This window comes from Echinops telfairi, unplaced genomic scaffold, assembly GCF_000313985.2.
Source record: "Echinops telfairi isolate 266 unplaced genomic scaffold, ASM31398v2 ScPeMD7_3;HRSCAF=10, whole genome shotgun sequence".
In the NCBI taxonomy this organism is placed as follows: domain Eukaryota; kingdom Metazoa; phylum Chordata; class Mammalia; order Afrosoricida; family Tenrecidae; genus Echinops; species Echinops telfairi.
The window spans coordinates 27,551,539-27,578,184 of record NW_022103899.1 but is presented as its reverse complement, the minus strand read 5'-3'; the positions used below and the strand labels follow the sequence as shown (position 1 = coordinate 27,578,184).

At 45.7% G+C, this 26,646-nt stretch overlaps 1 protein-coding gene across 1 annotated transcript in view; it reads left to right on the top strand.

The window, feature by feature from the left end:
* Positions 1 to 25,988, top strand: part of MPP4 (MAGUK p55 scaffold protein 4) — a 35,561-nt gene extending 9,573 nt beyond the window's left edge. Inside the window, exons 5-19 of the mRNA XM_045296653.1 lie at positions 1,492 to 1,623; positions 2,245 to 2,326; positions 3,338 to 3,423; positions 3,527 to 3,598; positions 4,264 to 4,460; positions 8,643 to 8,707; positions 12,533 to 12,550; positions 13,561 to 13,599; positions 18,839 to 18,880; positions 19,204 to 19,374; positions 20,946 to 21,026; positions 22,730 to 22,823; positions 23,152 to 23,260; positions 24,103 to 24,237; positions 25,244 to 25,988. Of these exons, the coding sequence (XP_045152588.1) occupies positions 1,492 to 1,623; positions 2,245 to 2,326; positions 3,338 to 3,423; positions 3,527 to 3,598; positions 4,264 to 4,460; positions 8,643 to 8,707; positions 12,533 to 12,550; positions 13,561 to 13,599; positions 18,839 to 18,880; positions 19,204 to 19,374; positions 20,946 to 21,026; positions 22,730 to 22,823; positions 23,152 to 23,260; positions 24,103 to 24,237; positions 25,244 to 25,435 (1,515 nt within the window). The 3' untranslated portion in view covers positions 25,436 to 25,988. The remainder of the gene's footprint in view (positions 1 to 1,491; positions 1,624 to 2,244; positions 2,327 to 3,337; positions 3,424 to 3,526; positions 3,599 to 4,263; positions 4,461 to 8,642; positions 8,708 to 12,532; positions 12,551 to 13,560; positions 13,600 to 18,838; positions 18,881 to 19,203; positions 19,375 to 20,945; positions 21,027 to 22,729; positions 22,824 to 23,151; positions 23,261 to 24,102; positions 24,238 to 25,243) is intronic.
* Positions 25,989 to 26,646: the final 658 nt, after the last annotated feature.

The window sequence follows — 26,646 nt, the reverse complement described above, 5'->3', positions numbered from 1 at the left end:
CCGCCCCACACTCCCCAGAGTTGATATACGGCTGAAATCTTTATGGAAACTGACAGTCACATCTTTCTCCCACGGAGCAGTTAATGGGTGCAAATTGACTTTTTTTTTTAAAGTCAGCAGCCAAATGCCTAAGCATTGATTTGGGAGCCTTATTCCATTCATACTTCCTAACTGAAGTATGAGGAGGTGGGCAGGGCAGCGATTAAGTGCTTGTTTGCCACCAGCTGCGCCACACAACAAAGATGCGGCAGTCTGCTCCCATAAGCCTTGTGGGGCAGCTCACCTCTGTCCTAAAAGCTTTGCTTAGTTGGGGTGGATGCCATGTCCGGGGGGTTGGCCTTCAATTTGAACTTCGTCTGCTCTCATTAACTTAACTGAGAAGATCCTCAAAGGTCTTATTTCTAAACAAAGTCATGTTTACTGGCACCAGGGTTAAGACCTTAACCTACATTTGGCAGGGGCACAATTCAATCCCTCCTAATGGGTGACCAGAATGCACTGAAAGATGCGAGACTTAGATGTGACAAACTCAGTGTTGTCAGTCAGGGAACCAACCTGCCACCTGCCGGAGGAGTCATCCAGCACTCTCCATGGTCCTCTGTGTCCCAAGCAATTGTCCTTCTAAAATTCTACTAGGTTAGCTTTCTTTCCAACCTGAGAGCACTTTAAACTTTGGATAGAATGTGTGGAGCACACATAACTCTGCGGGAGGGGCCGGGGGAGGGAGAGGAAGCTCATTATAGAACATAACCAACCTATTAGTCCGTAAAGATCTTGATATCGATTTCGCAACAAATTAGAATGTTAAGAGAATGTCTGCCTGTGGAGCCATCGGATTAATGCATAAAAAATCAGATGACAAGATAACCAACCGTTGGTTATCAAATATCCTCAACAGCAAAAATACTTAAGAAAACTTCCTTTGGGTTCCAACTAAGCCCAGGGCAGGGCTGAGGAATCCCAGGGACCCCACCCCATGCATTGAAAACCTGACGAAGCAGGCATCCAGAGCACTCAGAGCCTACCCTAAACCAGGGGACTACCTCTTCTCCCTGCGTTCCCCATTGGCCCAAGATGTTATGATTACTGCCCCGCATTCGGCCTTCGTTAAGAAAATGATTACAAATCTTGCTTTGTAACTCAAGCTTCATAGGAACACGATAGATTACATGAACTTCCAAGAAATGAGAGAGTCACGGAATAAGGCCTTTTAGCAGGCGAGAGAGAATAGCGGATATGGTCATGAACTTCTCTCTGCCTCGTTGCCTTCTCTATAAAACGAAGAGGATGCATGTTTCCTCCTCAAGTGTTATTGCGAAGATTAAGTGAGTTGTTCTACAAGGTGTGCTCAGCCCAGTGCCTGGCAAGCGCAGATCGTTGGTGGAGGTGGGGCTAGTTGCTGTGCGTGTCCCACGAAACCCTGAGACATCATCTCCGAGATGGCTCTGTCCTGCGTGTGATGTTTGCTCGTCTTTTCTTCTCGGTTCCCAGGCCTTGCTCAGCGCCCACGACACTGTGGCTCAGAAAGACTTTGAGCCCTGGCTCCCCCCACTGCCAGACACCGTCGCTGAGAGTGAAGAAGCGATGAGGATTGTTTGTATGGTGAAAAACCAACAGCCTCTGGTGAGGCAATCACTCTGTCTTGTCATTTGAATTATACCAAGGCTAAGGGTGAACTGGGGTGCCCCTCGTTTCTACTGGCGGTCTTCTCGTCTGCAGTCAGGCATGCAGTTTGAGGCATTCAGAAAATATGAGAGCAACTCAGATGAATGATTCTTATGTGTGCTTTCAGACGTGTTTCCTGATGCTTTTACTAAGGAAAGATTGTCATGTACCCCCGCCCCAGAGTTGTAAGAAATGAGATGTGTGTACTTCATGTATTATTTATCTAACTCTGATATGCACATAGATTGCATTCGATCCCAATGCGTTTGCATTTTCTCCTCTCCTGGGGGGGCAGAAAAGTAAGATCTTAACGTGATTTTCTAAGAATGGCTCCTCTTTGGAAGGAGCCAAATATATTCTTTTTTGACCACGTGATGGGATAGAGACCTCAGGAGGCCAAGGCTGAGGTCTTTCCTTTTAGACCCCCATGGCATGATTGGCAGGCATCAGGCACTGTGCGACCCCTGCCTCCCTGATTGGTATAAATACCCTTGTTTAAAGATCAGCGCTGCGTTGAAGGAAGCCACCAGGAAACCAATACATCAGATAAAAGAGGGATCCATTGTTCTCTGTCTTTAGGGAGCCACCATCAAGCGCCATGAGCTGACAGGGGACATCCTGGTGGCCAGGATTATCCACGGGGGGCTGGCCGAGAGGAGTGGTAAGCCGAAGCAGTGGGAGCAGGAAATAGGGCACCCTTGCTTGTTGAGTCTTCTTTTTCTCAGGGGAGTCTCTCTCTACTATCTAAGATCAGGCTATAATAAGTCCCACTGCTTGGGGAAGGCAATGAAACATCTCACGGCTATTTCATAAGGTGAGACACATGATGCCATCTTGTGGATGAAGAAAAGGAGGCTCGGAGAGATTGAGTGACTGACCTCCCTTGATTCAAGCCCAGGTTGGCCTGACTCCACTCTCAACGCTTCCTCTTCATTTGGGACTTCAAAGCCACGGCCCTTCTCCATCTTTCCATGTCTTGTGCCCGTTCAACCAATTTTTCTTCTTTTCATGGATGCATATCTGAACTGAATGATTCTATGCCTATTGCCCCTTTTCCTCACTACCCATGACCCGGGAAGCCTGGCACAAGGCATATCTACCCCAATAGTATAATGGTAATTCCCCCCAAGGACTTCCTCGTTGCTCCATCTGTCTGCCACTCCTTCATCCTCACTTACTTTTATCTCTCTACCACATGGAAAGATGGAGACCACATTCTTTTTGAAATTTGTAGCACCTTTTATTTCTGTTCCATGACAACATTCCCCTTCTTATTTCATTGACTGCTTTGTCCAAGAGTTATCCATACTCCCAAGTTTCCCTACATATTGAGCAAGGGTCCTCTCCTCCCATCCCCACCTCTTCCATGTGTTTACATGACTCTGACATCTTTAGTTTTTGCTCCTGTCTCCTTACTGGTGTCTGGTTCCATTGTCCAGCATCCTGCTAGGAATTAAAAGCATTTTACCCTTCATTCCTACAAGTGTTGGTGGGGTCGGCGGGGTGGGGGTTGGGGGGGATGGACCTCGCCTGCACTCTGGCTATTCTTGCCGAACACAGTTCAATGTTTCAGAGCCTGCTTGGGTGAGGGAGCTGGTCCAGTAGCTTCTAGCTACGTCTACGCTTCACCTGCTCACCCGCACCCTCTTAGTTTGGGTTCTTGTTTGCCTAGGGTTGCTATATGCTGGAGACAAACTGGTGGAAGTCAATGGAGTTTCAGTCAAGGGACTGGAACCTGAGCAAGTGATCCACATTCTGGTAAGAGCCTCCGGTGGGTGGGGGTGAGGAGCCCCTTAAATAGCAACTCCACTGCTAAGCCCTAGGGACTCCAAGTTATCCCCCCTCCGTGGACCTTTTCTAGGCCCTGTCCCGTGGCACCATCATGTTCAAGGTGGTTCCAGTTTCTGACCCTCCTGTCAATAACCAGGAAATGGTAAGACTTTACAGAGCCTCCATTCTCATACCCAGTCAACCCCCCCAAGCACCAATGGTCATGAGTGGCTGGGAGTCCGTTATGGCAGATGAAAGCCCCATGTGTTCAGGAGTAGGACTGCTCCACGGGGGGTTGTTGGCTCTAATCTTACCAGATCGCCCAGGTTCTTCTTCCGCAGTCCTGCTGGGTAGATTGGAACCCCCAACCTGCAGTGAGTAGCCCAGTGCAAACCATCTGTCCCACCCGGGGACCCTCCCTATGACACTGACCCTGATTGCCTAAGAATGATGCTTCATGGTCCTGCCCTCTATAATGTGCTGAGCACTTGCTCCCTGTCCTGCTGTATCACTTGTTCAATGCGGATGACACGAGCGGCAGTGTGAGCGAGTGAGTACCATAAAAGGAGACGGAGGACCGAGAAGTTAAGCAGCAGCATCAAAAACCATGAAAATGTGACATTTTTTCCTCAGCACTGAGATTCTATTGCCAACATCACTTTTCTCATTGCTCTTTAGGCTCCATTTAGAGGCATGTTGGTTTTTTTCTTGAGGGTGGAGAGGGAAGACAGGAGCATGGAGGAGGAGGAGGAGGAGGAGAGGTCGTTGTAATCTTGGCAGCCAGTGCACAAGCGTTCTTCTCAAGGCATGTTATGTACCTGCTGCTAGGTGTACGTCCGTGCTATGACCGAGTACTGGCCCCAGGAGGATCCTGGCATCCCCTGCGTGGACGCTGGGCTGCCCTTCCAGAAGGGAGAGATCCTCCAGATTGTGGACCAGAATGACCCCCTCTGGTGGCAGGCCCGGAGAATCTCAGCCCTCAGTGCCTGTGCTGGGCTGATCCCTTCTCTCCACCTGCTGACGAGGTAAGAACAGGTCTCACTCCTGGACGTGTGACTGGACCATCAGGAACTGTTTGACTCCATTTCTGCTGTTGCAGTTAAGACGGGGGGTGGGGTGGGGGGGCGGTGAGAGAGAAAGAGATGCACACATTGGCTTACAAATCCACGTGTCAATTTATTGATAGTCCCCAAGCATCTTAACCACTGAGGGAACCGGAAGAGTCGTTCTAGCTGGGAGACCATGTGGGAAAGGGGATTCGACATGTTTAAGTAGCTCCATGATCACTCTGTCAGTGAACCATGCAAGACTGATTTGACAGCTCATTGACTTAATCTCAACTCCTCAGCCTCTCCTTGTGCCCTGGGGCTTGACGAGATGCCGGGGTACGAGTGCAGACAGAAAGGTGAAACGGTACAAGGCTCAGCCAAGCAGAAGAGAAGGGACTGGCAGTAAAGATGGAGAAGCAATGGCCCAGGAGGCAGGATGAGATCAGGCAATGCCATGTCCTGCCCAACTGTATCAGTGACTCCTGATGGATGGAGAACTGATCCTCAGACCTGGCAACAGAGAGATCACTGGTGATCTGGATAAAAGCACTGTCAGGGGAGGACTGGAGCCAAAACCCGAACTGGAATGGGAGGAAAGAAAGGAACAGTCATGAGCATGGGACGCTCTGGTAACGTTTGGTGTAAACACCCAACTCCCGGCCATCGAGTCAGTTCCACCTCCGGCGCCCCTGTGGAACAGTGTAGAACTGTCTCTGTGGGTGTCGGAGACCGGAAAGAGAGAGCCTCGTCTGTGTCCCGTGAGCAGCTGGTGGTTTTGAGCTGCCGACCTTCCAGCTGGCAGCCCAATGTGTCCCCACGACGCCAGCAAACAAAAACACCCAGCTCACAGCCACGGAGCCGGTGCCAGCTCGTAACGACGCCACCAGGGCACCTCCAAAAAGAGCACAGATGTGTCCCAGGAGATGGGAAAGTGGGCTGGCAGAAGGGAATTAGGTCTTTGGCATGGAATAAATCATAGTGGTGGGGACGATCCAGTTGAGAAGGATATTTTTATGCTGGAGAAATGCTGATATCCTTGAGCAGGCAGGTGGAGATTGATCTAGTGTCATAGAGGGGCTGGTCTTATCCACAGGCATGGGAATGCGGGAGCAGAAGGGGAGGTGGAGCACATGGGCACAATGGAGGTTGGGAGTTCGGGGACATTATCTTCCAAATGCTATTATTTTTTCCAGTGAAATAAGCAGCTATGTCATAAGCTGAGAAGTAGGAGGTCTAGAGAAGAAGAGAGGTGAAAAGTTCTACAAGAGCTAGAGAATAAATGGATCAGGTCAACATAGTGTGATCAGTACTAAAGGCCCATTTGAAGTTAAAGTCCATGAGTTTGTAGTATTTCTTGTCAGTGTCCAGAGGGACAGGTCCAGACTATACAGAGACTTCAATTTAACAGTAAGTTAAATGTGGACCCAGGGAGTGAGTATAATGGTGATCAGTTGTATGACTCTGGGTTGACTAGAGAAACAAATCCAGGAAGACTCATATGTATATAAGAAAGAGCTTTCTTTCAGAGAGTAGTGCATATTAAGAAAACAATCCAGCCCAGTCCAGATCAAGTCCATAAGCTTGATATTAGCCCATATGTCCGATACCAGGCTATAAGTTCCTCTTCAGATTCACGCAACATATACAATGATGCTGAATGTGAATGCAGGAACATCACAGGCCAGTGGATGGAAAGTCTTGTGGATCCAGTGGTGGAAGAAGCATCACAGCACTGATGTGGGTCTCCATGTGGCTCCTGCAGCTCCATTGCTCTGGCTCCATCAGCGTAGCTCCATGTGGCTTTTCCACAGGAATGTCTTACAGAGAGTGTGTCTGGCTTCCAGTGAGCTATTTATCTCCTTTGCCCCTCCAAAGGAGGTCATCAAGCTGTGACCTGATTGACAGGCTAGACTCCACCCCTTCCTCAAGTTGACAGTAGATTATGTAACTGCCACATCCATGAAATTTAAGCTGTTCTGGAAGGAGTGAGGAAATGAAGAGGATGTGAAAAGGAAGTGAGATCAGTGAATTTATAAATTCAGGACGTTGTTACTTTGTCAATGGCTAATCAAGGAGGTGCTAAGAGCAATAGCTTCCTAGAGGATCAAGAGGAAATTTGAGGCTAAGAGGATAGGAGGAAGTGCTTAGAGAAATGGGTGGTGGGAGTTAAAATTATGGTGAGATTGCGGCTATCAGTAGGAGCCCAGGTGACATAGTGGGTTACATGTTGGGCAGCTCACCACCAGGTCAGCAGTTCTGGCCCATCAGCTGCTCCAAGGGAGAAAGATAAGGATTTTTACTCCCATAAAGCATTACAGCCTCAGAAACCCACACAGCTACTTCTACTCTGTAGGCTTCCTAGGAGTTAGAATCAACTCAATGGTAGTTAGTTTTGCAGCTATCGGTTTTGAAAAAGTCTAGAATATGATCGTAGGAGGAAGTGGAAGGGGTCGGATAAGGGAAAAGTCATTGGAAGACAGGAGGTCAGGAACCGAGAAGCCAGAGGTTGGAAGCGATATTTACGTAGCTGATATAAATCACCAGCAATATAACAGTCCACTGTTGGAGACGGAGGAAAGACCTGGCAGTCCGCTCCAGTAAAGATTGAGCCTAAGAAATCCTACAGAGCAGTTCTACTCTGTCATAAGGGTTCACCAACTTCATGACACACCACCACCACTAGTATTATGATGAGCAGGGGATGGGGACCACAGGAATCAGGTAGGAAGATGACATTCAGTGTGTGTGTGTGTGTGGGGGGGGGAAACAGGGGGGAGGTCTTCCAAGGAAGAAGGAGGATGTCATGGCAGTGGTCTGAGTCCAGGCCCGGCCACCTCCAGGCCCAGTGGGATGGGAGTTGTCTGCAGTTGACTAACACTGTCAACCGCCTCTTCCTAAGTGCTCATTCAGCGAACTCAAGGTGGTAGCTTGAAATCAGCCACAGCGAGTGTTTCCAGTACAGAACCTGGCCAATCAACGGATCAGGGTTCTCCCAAACCACACCCCTCCCCGCTGCTGCCCCATCCAGGGCTGGCTTATCAGCACACCACTGGGAATGGGAGAGGAAGCACAAGGGCTCTGACGACATTGGGAAGAGCCCTGTCTCAGGAAAGTTGAGGTGCAGAGGCTGAGGTGTGAGATTTTGCTGAAGATTTACTGTGAGTCCTGAGGGTGTGAGAAAGGGCTTCAGGCAGATGTGTTGATGGGGCCCTGCCCTGGGGAGAAGTCCTGGGAACAGGATGTGAAGGGTGACCGGAGCTGGGAGGAGTCACCTGCAGTGCCCGGGACTTATCTCCAGGGAATCAGGCTCAGCAGATCTGGGAAGCCCAGGAACCTGCATTTTAAACAAATACCACCGAGACAAGCCAACGTCTGAAAATGACTATTTGTACTTTACAAAACTTTAAGGTGCATATGACTTACCTGGGGCTCTTATTAAAAGGAAACCCTAATTTGGAAAGTCTTGGGTGGCAGCCTGAGATCTTGCATTTCTGACAAACTCCGGGTGAATCGGCCCAGACACCTCACTTGTAACAGCAAAGAGTAAGATGGCTGTTCACCGTTATCTGTTGCTCTAAACTTCATCGTAGCGACAGAACCACTTCTCTTCGAAGATTGTTTGGGGCTGGGTGAGGCAAAGAGGACCAGTTCAGAGAACTTTCTTGGGGTGGAGGGGCCCATGGGAGGAAGAACAAGTCAGCGGAGATGGCAGGAAAAGGCGAGGCCTTGACCCCAGGGGGGTTCCTGGGGATCAAGGAAAACGCAGGGTCTTCTCAAGGAATTGTTGACACAGTAAAGCGTTTTTATAAAAGAAAGAAAACGAACTGAAGGAATTGCCGAGAGTGCCAAATGGTCTGGAAGGGACATACAGGTCAGGACAATTCCAATGAGATGCCATGCTGGAGCGGCCAGGACCAGGGGCGGGCAGTGTGCGGATGCTCTGTGGTGCGTGAGCTCACCACCCTGCCCCGCATTTTCACCCTAGGTCTGCAGTGTTCTTGTGAGGCAGGAGAGGTGTTCAGAGAAGAAATCTCCCTTTCACTTGGGGGAAGCAACTGAATGCTAGGAGACAGTCTGTGTGAGGCTGCCCCAGGGCTGTTTCCCCTGGGTTAATCCCTCTCCCCCATACCCCTTGTGCTATATATTTTTTCCCCACAGGAAGCAACGGGAATTCTGGTGGTCTCAGCCTTATTCGCCCCATTCCTGCCTCAAGTCAGCTAGAGGTGAGTGTGCTGACTCTGCAAATGCAGCGTGTGTATCGTGGAATGCCAGCTTTCCCCCAGGGCTAGCTTCTTGCCCAAGAGAGCGTCTCTAAATGTTCCCATCGCCCCAAATAACGTTCCTGGCAACCATGCAAATTCCTACCATAGAAATTCACTACTTTGGATATGGAGAGGTTTATGGTTTATGAAAATGCAAATGTTCCTATGTTGATGACATCCCTCACAACTTGTGCTCAGAGATCTCTGCAGCTAGGAAATATGTTCTGTGCATACTGGAAGCCAGGAGGCATAGCCACAAACACACTCTCCATAGCTTTGCGGCCGTTCGGTGCCACTGGGTCCGTTCCAACTCAGAGTTGGAACAGAACGTACAACAGTAGAACGAAGCGCTGCCCAGCCTACACCATCCTCACAACTGTGCTTATATGTGAGCCCCTGGTTGCAGCCACCATCTCAATCCACCTGGTCCAGGATCTTCTTCTTGTTATCGCTGCCCCTTTACTGTACCAAGCCTGCTATCCTTTTCCAGGGGCCGGTCTCCCTGGATGCCATGTTCAATGTACGTGAGACATAGTCTCGCCATCCTCATTTCTAAGGAGCATCCTAGCTGTACTTCCAAGACAGACTTGTTTGTACTTTTGGCAGTTCTCAGCTGTCAGTACTCTTTGCCAGCATCATCGTTCAAATGCATCCCTTCTCTTCAGTCTGTCAATTTATGAGTTAAACTTCACACTGTTCAGAAGCTCTAATGGCAATTCAGGGTGCCTTCCCTGAATAAATGTGGAAATGAGTTGATTAGAGTCTTCAGTATGGATTCCAACTCAATGTGACGAACACCAAACTGCTCAGAACTGGACCACTAGACATCATGATCAATGGAGAAAAGGGGAGCCTTGTCAAGGGTTTCATCATTCTTGTGTCTGCAATCACTGTCCACGGACGTAGCAGTCGAGAAATCAAACAGTTGAAGGGACCCAATGGGCAGTGTAAGATACAAGATAAGAATAACAGTATATAATTGATCAAGGATTCATGAGGATGGGAGGATGGGGGAGGGAGAGAGGGGGAAAAATAGGAGCTTATACCAAGGGCTCAAGTAGAAATTGTTTTGGAAATGATGATGGCAACTTATGTACAAATATGCTTGATACAATTGGTGTATGGAATGCTATAAGAGCTATAAGAGCCCCCAATAAAATGATTTTTTTTAAAAGAAATCAACCACTGCACTGCACTGGGTGATTGCCACACAAGACTTCTTTAAAGTGTTAAAGAGCTCGGGTGCCGCTGAGGTCCAAGGCGCATCGAACGCATTTGTGTCAAAGGCATGTGGAAGCTGGACAGTGAAGCAGAAGACAGAAGCAGCGCCGGTGCATTTGCACGATGGCCTTGGTGTAGAACGCTGAAAGTACCACAGGCTGCGGGGAGAACAAGCAAGTTGGTCTTGGAGGAAGTACAACCAGAGTGCTCCTTAGAAGAGAGAATGGTGATACTTTGTCTCAGATGCTTTGGCTCTGTTAGGAGGAGGGACAAGGACCTTGAAAAGGACGTCATGCGTGGTAAAGCAGAGCGTACTTTTTTAAAAAGCAGACGTCTCCTAAGAAGATGGATTGATACAGTGGCTGCAACGATGGACTCACAACAAAATAGTTGTGATGGTGATATCTAACCGAGCAGCGTCTCTTTCTGCTATACTGACGTCACTGCGCGCTGGCGTCAACTGGATGGCACCCAACCACACTACATGTAGCATCTTTGCTAGCTGGTACTTTCAAAGAGGGGCCGGGGGGTGATTAGGAAGGGAATCCATGGTGGCAAATGCGTGTGGATAACTTACGGACCTAAAGGGTGCTCACCAGTTGGAGCGAGCTGAGTAGAGCCCTTCAGAAGTAGTGCCCAGGTGGTCCCTGGAAAGGAATGAGGGAAGGAGATGGTGAGCCAGGAGCGAGGATGGAGAAGATTAGAAGGGCACAAAAGACAAGATCACAGGTTTGCCTATGGTAAGCATCTATCCACTGCATTATCTCCACTGCTCTCAGCGGGGGTTAGTTTGTTCTTCCTTTTCTTGTGGAAAAGAGAAGCTGACAAGTATAATGACATTTTTGAAGGAATAAAAGAGTCAACATTTCTTCATATTGACAGTATTTTCATGGCAAATTAGAAACATTTATACAGTTGTAATGATATTTTAAAGATCATCTTCAACAAGGATTTATTGTTCATAGAATAAATATGATATTAATGATAGCATTCAACAACAAAGTTTAATAATAGTTGAAGTAAAATACCACTTTTTATCTTTTTTATAACGACATTTTATCAGAACCATTTTCATGTCATTATCTTCATTGTGATGTTTTATCTCTCCCATCCCTTAAAAATGTGTGCTTACGAGCCAGACTGAAGTAATCTTTAAAGGTCATTTTCCTGTGTGGAAATGCTAGTTAGCGCTGGTTGACATTTCCTGTGTTCATGTAGCCTCAGTGTGGTTTATATTAGACTTTCTGAACAGTCCTATGAATTCCCACTCAGATCTCCAGGAAGAGAAATTCTAGGGTCAGAGACTGACATATAGAATCACCCCCCTCAGGGAATGTCTCTGTTGGAGATGCCAATTTTCTAAACTATTAGATCATTTCTCTTCAGTGATTGTAGGTGTGACAATGGGTATTATTCCATGCTTTGCTGTTCTACTTAAATACTGCCACGGCGGAAAAGATCTCAAGAATAGATAATTTTTTTCAATCAAGAGTTATTGAGAAATTCCAGGTTAATGTTAGTTTGCAGATGGTTACTGAAAAGCTGCTTAATGAAGATGCATTTAAGAATACTCTCTCTTCTTCCTTCTGTCCCTCCCTACTAAGTTCCTAAAATGTGTGGAACACAGTAACTCAGAAATGAGTAGAACACAATCCCTATAGGGCTATTTAGGAGGAAAAGGAGTGAGTTAGCCAGAAGTAGGTATATTGCAATCTTAGACTGGGTTCTCTGGAAAAGGAAAACCAGTGAAATGCATAGAGATGAGGAAATTTAAATTTCTAAAAATGGCTCATACTGTTGCAAAAGCAGGCAAGCTCCAAGTCTGTGGATCAAGTGTTAGGCTAGAGGCTTCTGCTGACTTGAGTCACTGCCGCAGCCGATGAACCCAGGATGGGCATGGTGACGATAGGCTGTTAGCTGCAGAGGAGAATTAACCTAATGTCAGCAGGCCAGCCTTGTAGCTACAGAAGCAAATGAATCCAAGGTTGGAGGACAGATGGCAGACTGCTAATAACTCTCAAGATTAGCAGGTAATGTGGCAGGCCATTGACATGAGTCTAATCAGATGACGTATCCAGAGTCAGTAAAAAGCAAGCAATCTTTTCCATATTGGGCACACATACTCCCAAGGAAAACTTCATTTCAATGAATTGCATCAGGGCTGTACCCTGAATAAAGGTGTTGTCTTCCACCCTAATCTTCTTACAACTGATGAGCTGCTCATAGCAGGCCCTGTTATGAAAGTCATTACCTTATGTCAGGTGACGTCATGGAGGATTATTATGTCTAAAATTCCCAACCACTGAGAACTCTGGCCCAGCCAAGTTGACACAAACCCATCACTGTCACAATTCCCCATTTGGTAATAAGGCTCACAATTATATGAGGTGGTATAGATTATTCATATATCATTTTGTTACTAAATAGAAAGAATTTCCAGAGTAACAATTGCACTAGCTTTGGCACCTTTGCTTTTCTGGTTGTAAGTAAATTAGTCTTGGAAAGCTGTTGAGTAACTTTTCTTTTTAATTTTCTTTTCCTGCTTCAATGATTTGTCTGTTTCAGTGAGTTCTATGGAAGAAGGTAAGTGATAATATTTAGAGGGAAAAGAGGAAAAAACCCTCATTTCCAAAGTCTTCTAAACATTCCCATTGTTCTCTTAATTCATTAGACTTCAATGTGTCTGTTAGGAGATTCTGAACCCAATAGCGTAGTCACTAGACCCAATTTACAAAAAAAGGTAATGGCCAGGAAAATACATACATGAGCATTCTGCTTCTAGGGTGCTAGTTCATTAATACATGAAAATGCTCCCAACAAAACATGTTTAAACATGTCTCTGTGATCAGGGAGTAGCTGCCGTCGAGTTTTCTCAGTAAATCACCTGTCTTAGTCTCACGAGGATGCCTTCACAGAACAGGTACAATCAACAACACAGGGGCTTCCAAGGGGCACTGCAGAGAGGTTAGTCAGAAGGTTATAGTGACTTTTTAAAAACTAATATTCCAAAGGGGTAATTTTGATAGCATTTCTCTCAGAGGGGTTTATTATGGAGAAGTTTTAAGAAAATTGAAAATTGCGTTCATGAGGAAAAAGTCCAGGAAAGTTTCACAGAGAATCCCCCCCCACACACACACACACCCCAATACCACAACTCACCTGCTCATTCCTTCAGGGTAGTAAGGGTTGCCCTCTAAGAATTTCATTGGGAAGCCTTACCCCATCCACCCTGTCCCTACATCCCAAAGGCCATCTAAAAATAACACGATTCGAGTCGCTCGAGGAGGCCAACGCTGCCAGTTCAACATGGTATAAATCGAACAGCTCCGAATTCTCTGGGGATGGATTGGAGTGGGGACCACTGCCTCCCGACATTGTTGTTTAACAGGAGTTTCTATGGTCCCAAATAAGAAAGCTACAGTTGTTTACTTACCCTCATCCGACAGAGCCCTTTGTATCCCTCCACGTGAGCAATGGTTGAAAGGATATGATTCTGCCCGGCAGTCTGCACTTTAGGGAGATACACCACTGTGTAGGGAATTTTTATTTTAAATGCGGGCACAGTTGGAGTTTATCTTTTTTTTCCTTCCTAGAAGATGACATGCAGATTGACGAGAAATGTGTGGAAGCAGGTAATGTTTTCTTCTGATAGGCTTGCCACCTTCGGAAACGTGAAGCCAACAGGCCCCTCTCCCCGCTCTTTGTGTGTGGTCTGGCAGCTGGCAGGGGGAGCACAGCCCGGGGGAGGTCTCTAGTTTAGAGTGGATTCTGGGAAAGGATCTCAGGAACGCTTGGCAACACTCGGAGCATCAGATGGCAGAGCACCTGCCAGCCACCGTGGGGCTGGAGAACAGACCTTCAGAGTAGCAGAAACGCGAGGCCAATGCCATCTTCTGGTGGATTCTAGCACTGATAAATAGTACAGTGGGTTCCCCAAGTCCGAAGAAGATATAAAAACTTGTCCCATACCTGTCTTTAAATATTTTTGTGAACTGGGAAGAGATTTTTTCACATTTCATGGCAGTACCAAGATTGGCTCAAGAATCGATCAAGAGGGTCTGGTTGGGAGGCCAGTCAGAGATCCTTTGGTCGGAAAGTTGAATTTTCCATCTTGGCTTTAGAAGCGATTCTAGCCTGGAGATATGTAGAGCCAATATGAAGTGTTTCATTAGTGGGTACTTCAAAGATTCACATGGCCCTCCCAGAGCAATGACAGAGTCATGTTGACACTGCATTTTGCCAAGGACACATTCTGTTTTCTTATGACGATCATTACTATTCATTTATTTTCTTTAACTTTCATTAAAAGCTTCTGATCAGATCGTTGTCATTGCGTCAGTTTTGCCTCGTGGTGGACAATAGGACAGAGTAAACCAAAACGGCGATCTTTTCTGCTGAGTGCGTTTGACATGTCTGTCTCCCAGCGAGCAGCTCAACCCTGAACAGTGTGCCATCCGAGCCAAACCCACCGCCGCTGAGACGGTTCTGACTCGGCCCCTATAGAGGGTCTGAGCCGCAACGGTACTGGGGCAGACAGCCTCATGTAGGCGGCTTCGTCACTACAGCAGACAATCCCACCCATCGGGTGCCTGCTGGGGCTGGGCCGCTGCACCTGACAGTTACCAACCCAACTCCTACCATTTGACCCCAAACTGTTACTCAGCCAACACCTAAACTCACTGCCATCGAGTCAGTACTGACTCACCCCCTGGGGGTTTCCAAGATTGTGTGGGTGCAGAAATTCCCGTCTTTCTCCCACGGAGCTGCTGGTGGCTTCCAATTGCTGACCATGTAGAGCGCAGCCCGACAGGTATTTAAAAAGCACGTCTAGTACAACGTTCCTCCCTTCCCATGTTCCTCATTGAGGTTTCTTTCTGGGGGTAATAAATATTCTCAGTGCCTTTATGTATCTCCGGGCATGATCTGTTCATGTAAAAGCAAAGATGTAAATTTGATGTCCTTTCTGCTCTCCCATATCTATTTTTTTTTAACATTGAATTAGCGCTTTGTTGCTTTTTTAGACAATTTTAAAATTGTGAATTAGGCGAGGGTTACGTTCAGAGATTCAGTTTTCTATTTGACAGTGTAAACTACTTAACACTCCCTGGCAAGTTTACCCTCCCCCACGTCTTTGTTTTCTCTTCTCCTTTGTGTAGATCACTCTCTTCCCCTTCATCCAAGTTAACACCAGTCCTCCCGCCAGCCCAGTGCTTCATTTCCCCACCCTGCCCTCCCCAGCTTGAGAACCACCAAGAATGTCCCTTTTGACGGTGGCTATACACAGCGTTTGTTCCTGTCTTTTATTACTTACCATTCTATTTTGCAGTTGAACCCTTCTTAACACATAAAGAACTCCTCATCTATTTTTACCTTTTAAAGCCGCTTTATTATATTCTACTTCTTAAATAAGTGATCATGCATGTATGCAACTACTTATGGTACTACTCATAGAGTTACAAATCCATCATTTCGCAACAGGATAAGGATCCAGTTGATGCAGCGTTGGCTGACCCTGGAGTACACACCTTGGTCATGCTCTTCTGTAGATATTTCAAATTGTGCTCCAAAGAAGTTCAAGTTTCTTATTCCTTTATGTTGAAAGTTGAGACTTCCTACTCCCAGAAAGAGTTGCCCTCTCAGAAACTCCCAGGGACAGTTCTATCCTGTCCTGTGGGGTCACTGTGAGTCGGCATCCATGTGGTGGCCGTGAGTTTGTTTGGGGGTGTTTATTCCTTGATGTTGCTTTAAAACGTTATGAAGAATTGTTGAAAACTAATGAGGAAAGTTGTTTTATTTGAGATCTTAGTCACTTAAATAAGCCCACCCAGTCAAGCCCTACACTCACGCTCTTTACCACTCTTGTCTGGCCATGGACGCCACCCTCCAGGCAGGGCGCCGTCCCTTCTACACTGCATCACCAGCAGCCGCTGGGGTCCTCAGGATAGTCCAGGTTTCCCCTCCACAAAGTCTCCTTTTCATCGAGTGTCTTTATGTCACCCTCCTGCTGTACCCCAGCTTGCCATGCTGTGCCACCTACTGAATGCCATGACGTCTCATTTCGCTTACATAAAGGGCATTCCAGAAAGTTCGTAGGAAGCATCCTTTATCTTTTAGCTCCATTTCCCCACAGACTTCTGACCCCGCTCTGATAGGCCGGAGTCACACTGACCTGGCCGTGGTGTAGACAGATGAGAATCAGGGGTGTGCGGGGAGAAGCCCGGGGTCAGGAAATTAGGCTGTTCAAATGTGGACACTGTGTGGATACTAATGCAAAGACAGTTTTGTTTGTTTGTTTGTTTCCTCCATGGAAAACCAAAGATGAGGAAACATTTGAATCTGGTAAGTAAACAAAATAAGTATTCGACACTTTTCAACTTAGATGCCAAATCTTGGCATATAAATGAGTAGTTAGGGATATGATACAATAATTTTTAAAGCGAATCCACCATGTAACTCTCAGAGGTGGACACTTGAGTAATCCAGTGCTCTCAGTAAGGGCAGTCCTGTCGGAGGAGAGCGTTTTGGAGCTGTGTGGGGCCCTGATTTGGTTGTCAGGATCCCTGAGGGCAGTCTGTAAGGTGCAGGAAAGCTGCAAACACGCCTCCCTCCCAGGAGGCGCTTTAGCCTATGGAGTGCTTGTCAGCCAAAGGAGGAGTTGAGCAGACCCAAGAAGGATGCCTGTAATCCAAAGGAATCAAAACCTACACCAATCCCAAGTGTAGATAATTCAATTATCCCATATAGGTCCAGTGCCTAACAGAAAACAGAACATTTAGAAACAACCCAAATGAAAAATAAGTTAGGTCCTTCACTCCACCCATCTCCACGCCCTCTTTTTTATAACTCGTATTTGCCGCGATCCTCTGCTCTGGTGTGATCATTTCCCCTTCTTTAGTGGCTAACTTCACTTTTTCTACGGCTTCACGCTTTTCATGTCTCTTTCTGCTCTTACCCAACGATCAGAGGAGCTGTCGGAAGGTAATTTCTTGTTTTTATCTCCGGAGTATACCAAGTACAACTGCGTGTAGGTCTTTCAGAGCCTCAGAGTGGATACCTGGCAGGATACTTTCTATGATGAAAATGACATGTTTTCAAGGTGAAATCAATGATTGTTGAATTTCATAGGTAATTCTTTTAAAATAAATAAGAAAGCAAAGTGAAGCTTTTGTGAATACAATGAAACCTGCCCCTGGATGGGATGGCCTTGCCTTTCTGGGGCCCCACAGGTTCCCACCTTTGACAAGGTGCAACCGTCCCTCTCTGCTACCATTTCTGTTAGTGGGAAGTATTTGAATTGTCCTGCTCTCATCGAAGTCTTCCTTGTGTGGGTTCTGGCTTTTTCAGATCTGATGGTATATTCCTATATAAACATCTCCTGTAAGTGTACCGGCATATTTCAATTAGAAAAATACACTTACTTGCCAAAAGCTGGAACTGGTAGCCATGTGCTTCTTTATATTTTAAAATATTTATGCAAAAACAAAGGTTAAGGGAAAAGACTCCGCCAGTCCACTTTACGAACAGATGTTCTTTTTGTGTTTCAATGATCAGAAGTGTCTACATGAAAAAGAATATGTGAAAAGAGTTTGAAAAGAACATATAAGATTTTTTTTTACCTCTGGACTTTATAGTACTTATTCTGAGGTCCCAAATAATTCAGAGCTAAACTAGCTCTCGTTGTTTGTCATAATAAATCTCAGCACTTTGTTAGGCATAAAGAGGTTTACTGAGGAATGGATACGGCTCAAAGCAGAGAGCTGTCGAATCCACAAAGTGACAGTAAATGCTCCAGTATTCTGAAGGGAAAGTGAGCCAGGGATTATGTATCATCAAAGACAATAGCAAGTCACAATGGTACGGGGTTAGTAATCCACCCTCTAGGACAGATTTTCGGCCACCAACCTAGCACATGGTCCCACATATACATTTTTTCCTGGAGCATGCTGGGTAAGCACTCTCCCAAGACAACTCTGGCAAACATCCCTTCACAAATCACATCCTTGCCTCCTTCATTGTTGGCTGAAGGTTGTTGAAAAGTTTTACAAAAAATTCACAAGACTAAATCATAGGCTCTATTCCTAGGAAAGCAGAAAGAGGACAAGCTAAGTTTTAACACGGTGTTGTTGGTAGATACTGTTGAGTCAGTGCTGACTCGTACTGACCCTGTGTACCACAGCAGGCAAGACTTCCTGGTCCTGCTCCATTCTCTATCACACACACACACACACACACACACACACACGCACACACACACCGGCCCTGATTAGGATGTAGGTCAGTCATTGTCAGTCATGCCAAGCACTTCAGTTGTCGAGTGCCCTCATACACGCTCCAGGACCTCTGGGCACTGTCCTCATTTTGTCTTCTTAGACAATCGGAGACAATTGGCAGCCATAGAGTAAATAATAATTCTATAAAGAACAAACTAGTTTATAAGAAAAAGGAAATTAAATCTAATGCATAGTAAAGAGGTTATGGAACCTATTAGAACATGTTCTCATCAAGTTAAAACCAAACCTAGTTTATTGTTTGTTTTTTAGAATTTTTCATAATATATACTTCATATTTAGGGTTTTTTTTAACAATGCCTCAGTACTTTAGGTATAGATTTAAACAAGCCTAAAATAACTTAAGGCTTTCAGTCGTATTAGGTATATTCAGGGGGATGCTAGAATTCTGAAGTGTCTATATAACCAGGTGCTTCTGAATAATAGGATGGAAAAGTGCTTAGAACCTGCTTCAATCATAAATGTGCTGTCGTCCAATGGGAAAGTGCCACTTACAAACTTGATCAGAGTTCCATGCATCCAGTCTAAGCAAAGTTCTCTTCTCCCTCCACATATTCTGCACCCGTTGTTCTCTGCGTTCCAGACAAGGAGGAATTTGTCTACGATGGTCAGATGTTCTTTATTGGTATGTGACTATTTGACTTACTTTTGGCTCACCTCCACCTATAAAATGTAAACTGATGAGGACATGGCCTTTGTTGAGTAGATCCCTCTATGCCTAGCACCTAGGTACAACGCCTGGCACAAAGTAGGTGCTTGATGTAACTTAAGGTGGCACATGGCTATTGGGTTGTTTTCCTTCCTGTCTTCTCAGGCCAGACAGATGTGACTATGCTAATTAACACGCAAGACTCACAGCCACTGTATACTTTATCACGTTTTAAGCAGGAAGTGACCTCTCCTGCCCTACATCTTATGCTCTTTTGGTTTCTATGCCTGCACCTCAAGCTGGTTTCCGCCGCAGCATGCGCCTCTGTCGAAGGAAGTCTCATCGCAGCCATCTGCATCCCAGCGCATGCTGCTCCGGCCGCTGCCCCATTGCGGGGCATGTCCCCTACGAGGAGGTGGCACGTTACCAGCGAGGCCCTTCAGACAAGCACCGCCTGATAGTGCTCGTGGGTATGTCCCCCTCCGCCACGCACTTGCCCGCCTCACCAAGGGAGGCCTGTTCCTTGTAGACCCAGCAACGTCACGTTGGAGTCGTGCTGGCAAACGCAGAATTTCTTTCTGCTTTTCTTTCCCCCACAAACAAGCAAAAAAACATCCGCTTTTGTTTCAATAAAGTCTCTGTGTGTGTTTATATCTTGCAACAATTGAATGTACTCTGTGCCACGTGGACATGAACGTGTGTCCTAAACTAATTTTGATGATCATGACGATGATCATGAGGTGTTTGTCTGTTTTTTTCCTGTCGGTTTAAAACTTGTTGTGTAAGCACAAATGAATGTTTCCCCAGACTGGATCACTAGTCTGTATTAGAAAAAAAAATCCTAATGGTCCATTTCCCTAAGAAAAATCGTAAGCACCCCATCTTGAAGGTCTTCTGAATTGTACCTTTGATGCTAATGAACAGGGCAAGCATCGGTTGGGGTGACCTACTGTTGTGACCAGGCTCTCTGTGATGTTGGTCCCAATGGCAGTAGCCCTGCACCTTCCTGCCCTGTCCTCCCAGCATGCCCGAGCTGGCTGTGGAGAGCAGAACCACATGGTCTGCAGCCAGGATCCGCCATCTCATTTGCAGGCTCAGGACAGCACGGGGATGCACGGACTCCTTGTTCAAAGATTAAGAACCTCAAGACAGCATTCGCAGGGCATTTGATCAAGTGTGCACCCTTCTAAGTGTGGTGGGCCCTGTGGCGCAGCACAGTTTATATGCCTATTTGTCTGCTCTAGTTAGACAAATGGGGTGTGAACTCAACCACAGGCCAGGAACGTGCTCTCTGAACTACCCAAGCCCCATAGCCTAAGAGAGTTTAGCCTGTTTTCTGGATTGTAACCCAGATAGAAACTTCCTTGGAAGAAAGGCAGGCTGTCTCAGATGATCTCTGCTGAAATACGGCTAGCAAATGTCCAGTTTCCAACATTAGACATTTGCTGGGGCAGCAAGTGCTTACAAGTCCTTACTTCATTTCTTTCTCTCTTTTTTTTTTTTTTGTAAATGAATTTTTAATTGTGAATTTGGTGGAGGTTACATTTCAGACAATCAACTCTACATTCTACAGTTCAAACCACTCATCAACCTCTCCCCCATATTCTATCCTAGCCCCCCTTCTGTTTTCTCCTTGATGCCTTGTGGATCTGTAGCACCCCTTCCACCCAAGTCAACGCCTGTCAGCCTTCTGGCTCGTTGCTTTAGCTTCCCATGCTCGCTCGCCTTCCTTTGGAACCTCCAAGGTCTTTTGGTAGGCTAGTCTTTGTCCTGGCTTTCCTCCTTTTAGTAGTGGTCTCGTACACGGTGTGTCCTTTCTGACTTCATTTCGGAGAGTTGAAGAAATGTGGGTTATACCACTAGCCACCAGAAAAATGCTCAAGAGCATTTTGGAGTTGTTCCAATTTGTGGGAAGGGAAGTTATATAATCTCTCTAAAAGAACAGTTGCTCTTAATTTTTAATTCTTCCAATGAAGTCTTCACCACCACACACCTATTCACGCACACCCAGTGGTCTCTGTCTGTGACTCTTTGTGTTTAGGACCTTCTGGAGTTGGAGTCAATGAACTGAGAAGACACCTCATCGAACATAATCCCAACCATTTCCAAAGTGCAGTGCCACGTATGTTTAGTATTTCATTCATGTTTTTTGTGAAACCTTCTTTGTGTTTGCAAATGTACTGATGGAACTTACCTATGCCACACCATTTCTTGTTGTAAAAATAGAAGGCACAAGAAATGGCCCTTAAATATTTCTAACTGAATTTATCGTCATGAAGAGAATTGATTTACTGACACGTACCAGCTAGCCTTTTTAAAAGATGATGTTATCTTTTAGTCCCCTATTTCTTAGTGATCACATAGATGGTCTTTTAGGAAAAGTAATAATTAGTAAAAATAATAGCTAACACTCATATAGTCTTTACTACTTTCAGACACTGTGTTTAGTTCTTTAACTTCCTTGGCCTGTTTATTATTTTTTGGAAAACTATGTATACACCTTACTTAAAAACATGGAAGTAGGAGGTGCAATGGTTGAGCACTGGGCTGCTTACCAGAGGGTTGGTGGGCAGGTTGAACTCGCCCGGTGCTTTCTGGGAGAAAAGGCCTGGTCATCTACTTCCATAAAGAATCGGGCCTTCCATAGGAATCCCTTCTGGGGAGTTCTACTCTATTATATGGTAAAGGAGATGAAGAGACTGCCGTGCTGAAAACCACTAGGTGTGGTACAGCTGTATTTCAGTGCCTTTTAAATTGCTGTGTGCTGAGTCCAACTCATGATGACTTCATCAATCAAGGCCCATGTGGCCCCATAGAACTGCCCCATAGGGTTCTCTAGGTTGTAATTTTATGGGAGCAGATCACTAGGTCTTTCCAGATCTCCTGGTGGAATTGAACCACCAACCTTTATGGTCAGCAGTCACGCACTTAACTGTTCACACCACCATGTCACAGGAAACTTACTACCCAAACTTGAGACAACTGGTATTGCTACTGGGAGTCCTTAGGCATCGTAGGGCTCATGATAATTCACTAGTGCCTGTTTTGAAGAGGGAGCTTTGGAGATATAGTGAGTTATATCTTGGGCTATGAACCGAAAGGTCAGCAGTTCAAAACCACTAGCCTCACCAAGGGAGGAAAATGCGGCTGTAGAGTCACTATGACACGGACTCAACTCTATGGCAGTGAATTAGTCTTTGAGTTCTGTTTTGAAGAACAGCAGGTTATGATACTCTTTCCTGAAAGTACAATGAACTGCCAAGAGAACACTCAAGTTTGTCTTGGAGGATATAAAGCCAGAACGCGCCTTAGAAGTGAGCTTTTTTTCTCAGGTACTTTGAATATACTATTGGGAGAGAGCGGTCCCTGGAGAAAGACGACATGCTTGGTTAAAGTAGAGGGTCAGTGAAAGAGAGGAGTCTTGACAAGATGGATTGACACTGCGGCTGCGCCAATGGACACAAACATAAGAGTCGTGAGGCTGGTGCAGGGTGGAGAGTGTTGCCTTCTATTGTACACAGGGTCGCTGTGAGATGGAATGGATTCCACAGCACCTGGCAACAATACGGCGTTTCCTTAGAGCCTTCTTATTCTGGTTTGAGGTTTATGCATTGTCTCCTACCCCGTGAGCATTCAATAAAGGCTTACAGAATAACTGACTGCAATATGGAAGCTGGTAGTTTCTTACCACCAATTTAGTTAACTTTTTTGCCTCTATTGTTGTTTATTTACTTATTTTTATTGGAAATTTTAATGCAAGTGTACAAGAGTAATAAATCAAAACATTTCGGAGAAACTGCAACCTTGCATTCCTTTTTTTGATAGACACAACTCGTTCCAAAAAGAGTTATGAAATGAATGGGCGTGAGTACCATTATGTGTCAAAGGAAACGTTTGAAAGCCTTGTGTATAGCCAGAGGTAAGACGGTGCATCTGACTGCTTTACATTCAAAATAGATCCTTGTTTTGTATCTATTATCTAAGGTCTTAGAGTCATTTCTACGGCTCCTGAAAAGCTAAGCAAGGACATGTCTGTTGATAGCACTCACTCACTCATCAGTTCACTGGGTTTGAACAGGGAGCAGAGTTGTGATGCCAACTTCAAAAAATTTGATCCTGATGAACAGTCCCTAATTCCTCTTGTGTTAGTAAGAGTTCCACATTGATGTCCTCTTTGGCTGGAGGTTATCTTTTGACTCCTGATCATCCTTGACTCACAGCATTTTGTTTTGGTCCCGCCCTGGCAGAATGCTAGAGTATGGTGAATACAAAGGCCAGCTGTACGGCACCAGTGTGGATGCCGTTCACGCGGTTCTTGATGAAGGGAAGGTCTGTGTCGTGGACTTAGAGCCTCAGGTGGGTCACGATCTCCCAATGAAAGGAATGTATGTCACCCATCTCCTGCCCATGCTGTAGGTTGTGATTGAGGAACTGGTTGACCTTCTAGGATAAGATTACTTTGCATAGCTAGGGGCCATGGTCTTCCCTGGAGGGGCCATCTCATCCTCTTGCCTTCAGTGGGGGGAAGAAGGCTTGCTTGTCATACACAAAACTAGAGACAAGTGGGTAGGACTAAAGGACAAATACGAATCTCTCTTTCCTGGGTCTTGCTCCCAAAGCCAATAAGGTCTCTCTTTGTCATAGAAAGAAGACATTGTTTACACAGGAAGGCAAGGTTTGAATGTCCTCCCTCGGACTGGACAGAAGTGAGCAAGTTAAGTAAGATTAGGAACATGCAATGTGTAGGCCACATTTTTCCGATCCTCCTCTCTTCTTTGTGCTTCCTTGAATGTGCGCTAAAGAGAACCCAGGCAGAGAGACGAGCTCTTACTCAGGCAAAGCTGGTGGTAAGGTGAAGGAGAGGGCAATGGGGACGCCACAGCGGGCGGGCGCATCTTGAAAATCTGCTTTTGTCTTTGTCCCATGAGATTATGTACAGACTCCTACGCTCACGTTTCAGTAAGAGCCGTAGCTCGTCAATGGGAACATTAGAACATAGTTTGCATTCATGATCACTATCCCTTGATTGGTAAAATGTTGCTTTTCAAGAGTTGAGGGCTTGGGGGCACATGAGAATGTACTGCAGTGGGAACAAAAGGGTGGCTAGTTTCTGGTTCGGGAGTTTCTGAGAACATTCATACCAACTCTAGGAAATGTGGACTTTTGTTTTAAAATATGCACGTAATGTTTATGTACAGGATATTCAAGTGGCTCGAACCCAAGAACTGAAGCCCTATGTCATATTTATCAAGCCACCTACCGTGAGCTGTATGAGGCGATCTCGGAAACATGCCAAGACCATTACAGACTACTTTGTGGAGAGGAAGTTCAAGGTAAGACACAGAGGACGTGGTTCATTTTTATTTTTTCCCCCTCATCAAAAATAGCACTATTGTTTCCACGGGATTATAGTTAAGGAATATCACATGCACCCTTTCGGCGTATCTTTTTTATTGGACACCATCTACAGATATTAAAATTGATTTTAATAAATGCTATGGTGCTACCCTTTTTTTCTTTCTCCTCCGCTGTGTTTGTGTTCGTGTGAGCAGGTCTAGCTTTCATGAAAGGTCCCATGAGCAGAAGTCAGGAAGTTCACTTTTAAAATGGTACACTGAATATAATTTGTATGCAATATCAGGTATCTTATTACCTTACTTCTCATTATTTTTTTCCATATTTTTTCAATGACTAGTTTATGAAAGTCTAATTCTCCAGATTGTATTCAGGTTCAGTGAAGTTCATAATTGCATTCTCTGGATGCTATGGACATTTAAAACTGTGTTCTCATTTTGATGGTTGTCTAAACATTAATAACAAATTTTCCAGATTCTGTGTATAGCCAATTTTTACAAGATTTCACAGTCTAGATCTGTACTCTTTATAACTGCACAGGCAACAAATAGTACTATCTAAATTGTTATAGACATATAATGACCCAACCAGACCAAACTTAGTGCCTCTGACTTGCTGCTGCCTCCTAGTGACCCGGTAGGACAGGGAAGAACTGCCCAGTGTGTTTCCTGGACGGAACTCTTTACGGAAGCAGAAGCCTGATCTTTCTTCCGCAGAGTCCTGGTGGTTTTGAATGGATGACCTTATGACTAGCAGCCCAGTGTATAACCACTAAGCCACAAAACATTTTACAATGTCATCCTTAACAGAATGTTCTTTTGAATTGTGATTTTTACTTATATGTATTGGTACAACGACTTTGGTTTTACATTACATATGATTTGATAATTTAAGATTAGGTTGATAGAATGAAATCATTTAAGGCCAGTTGGGAAGTCGAGTGGTCATTTATTTGCTCTGCATATTCTTTCATTTCTCCTGAAGGATGAAGACCTACAAGAGATGGAGGATTTGGCGCACAAAATGGAGACCCAATTTGGCCAGTATTTTGACCACGTGATTGTGAATGACAGCTTGCCGGATGCACAGGTCCGGTTGCTGGCAGCAGTGAGGCAAGCTCAAGAGGGTCCTCAGTGGGTCCCAGCAACATGGATTTCCACTGAGTCTGAGTCTTAGGAAGGTCTCCTGCTCAAGGTTGGAGATTTTGCAATGAACCTTTGTTACAGGTACCTGGAACAATAGCTGCAATATAAAGTATCACTGTTGGACCGATGACAATGCATTCAACTTTAAAAGTGCTGTAGCTTAGTGGTTTTATTTGCAAAGAAATGTGTATTGCATGGTTATATCGATTGCTTCTTGGGAAACCTTTTCCTTCACCTATGTAACAAAGGGTAGGAACACGAATGTGAAATGTCAGCGGACTCTCCATCGAGTTCATATGGTCTCTGTAGGATTTGGATAAAAAGAGCTTTCTTAAATAAAACAGGCAGTTTGGAAGCTGTTTCACTATATAAAACCTGCTTTAGGAACATGTGTGTGCCACAGTCCACCTTCACAAAAAGTTCGCCTCGCTGACTAGCCCGGCTCAAAGAGTTGATCCACGGGCACGACATCTCACCTCAAAACCTCAGAAACCGCACTGCTCCCATTATTTACAAGGAAAAGATCCTTCGGATTAGAGCTGCCCCTTCATACATCTTTCCCAAAGCCAAGATTCACGGCTATGCCTAAATTGGTGCTGTGCGGTGCCCTGGAGGGTCGGCTCGACTCGAGGCCCCTATGCTCAATAGGCACCACCACCCCGTCCCCGTGCCATCACATTCTCCGCACGTTTGAGCCCACTGTTGCAGCCACTGGTCAGTCCTTGTCCAGGGTCATACATTTTTCGTGGCCCACTACTTTACCAAGCACGGTTATAACCAAAAGACCCCAAACCCAAACTCACTGCCATCAAGTTGGATCCAACTCATGATGACTCACAGGACAGCGTCAAACTGCCCCTTATGATTTGGTAACGACAAATCTACGAGAAAACCATAAGGTGAGGATGTTAGTCCACAAAGGCTCATTTTTTAGTGAGACTTCACCTCTCTCTCCTCCCAAGTCAACGCTCTGTGTATCTTCGGCATCATTCTCGGCTTGCTCTGTAATCCCCAAATTCCTTCGCCCCTCCCATTTCCTTCTACAGCCACGCCATGGAAGAAAATTAAGCAGAACATTACATTTTAATGAGGCCGAGTGCGGGTTTGAGTTTGTTGTGGTTCGCCGAGAGGGCCAAAGGGTGCCCAAATATGCTGGACACGGCTGCGGCATGGGGAAATGCGTGAGAACTGCACGGGTCCACACCCCCGTGCCCGGCGCCCGGGCGGGGAATGCGGGGGGAC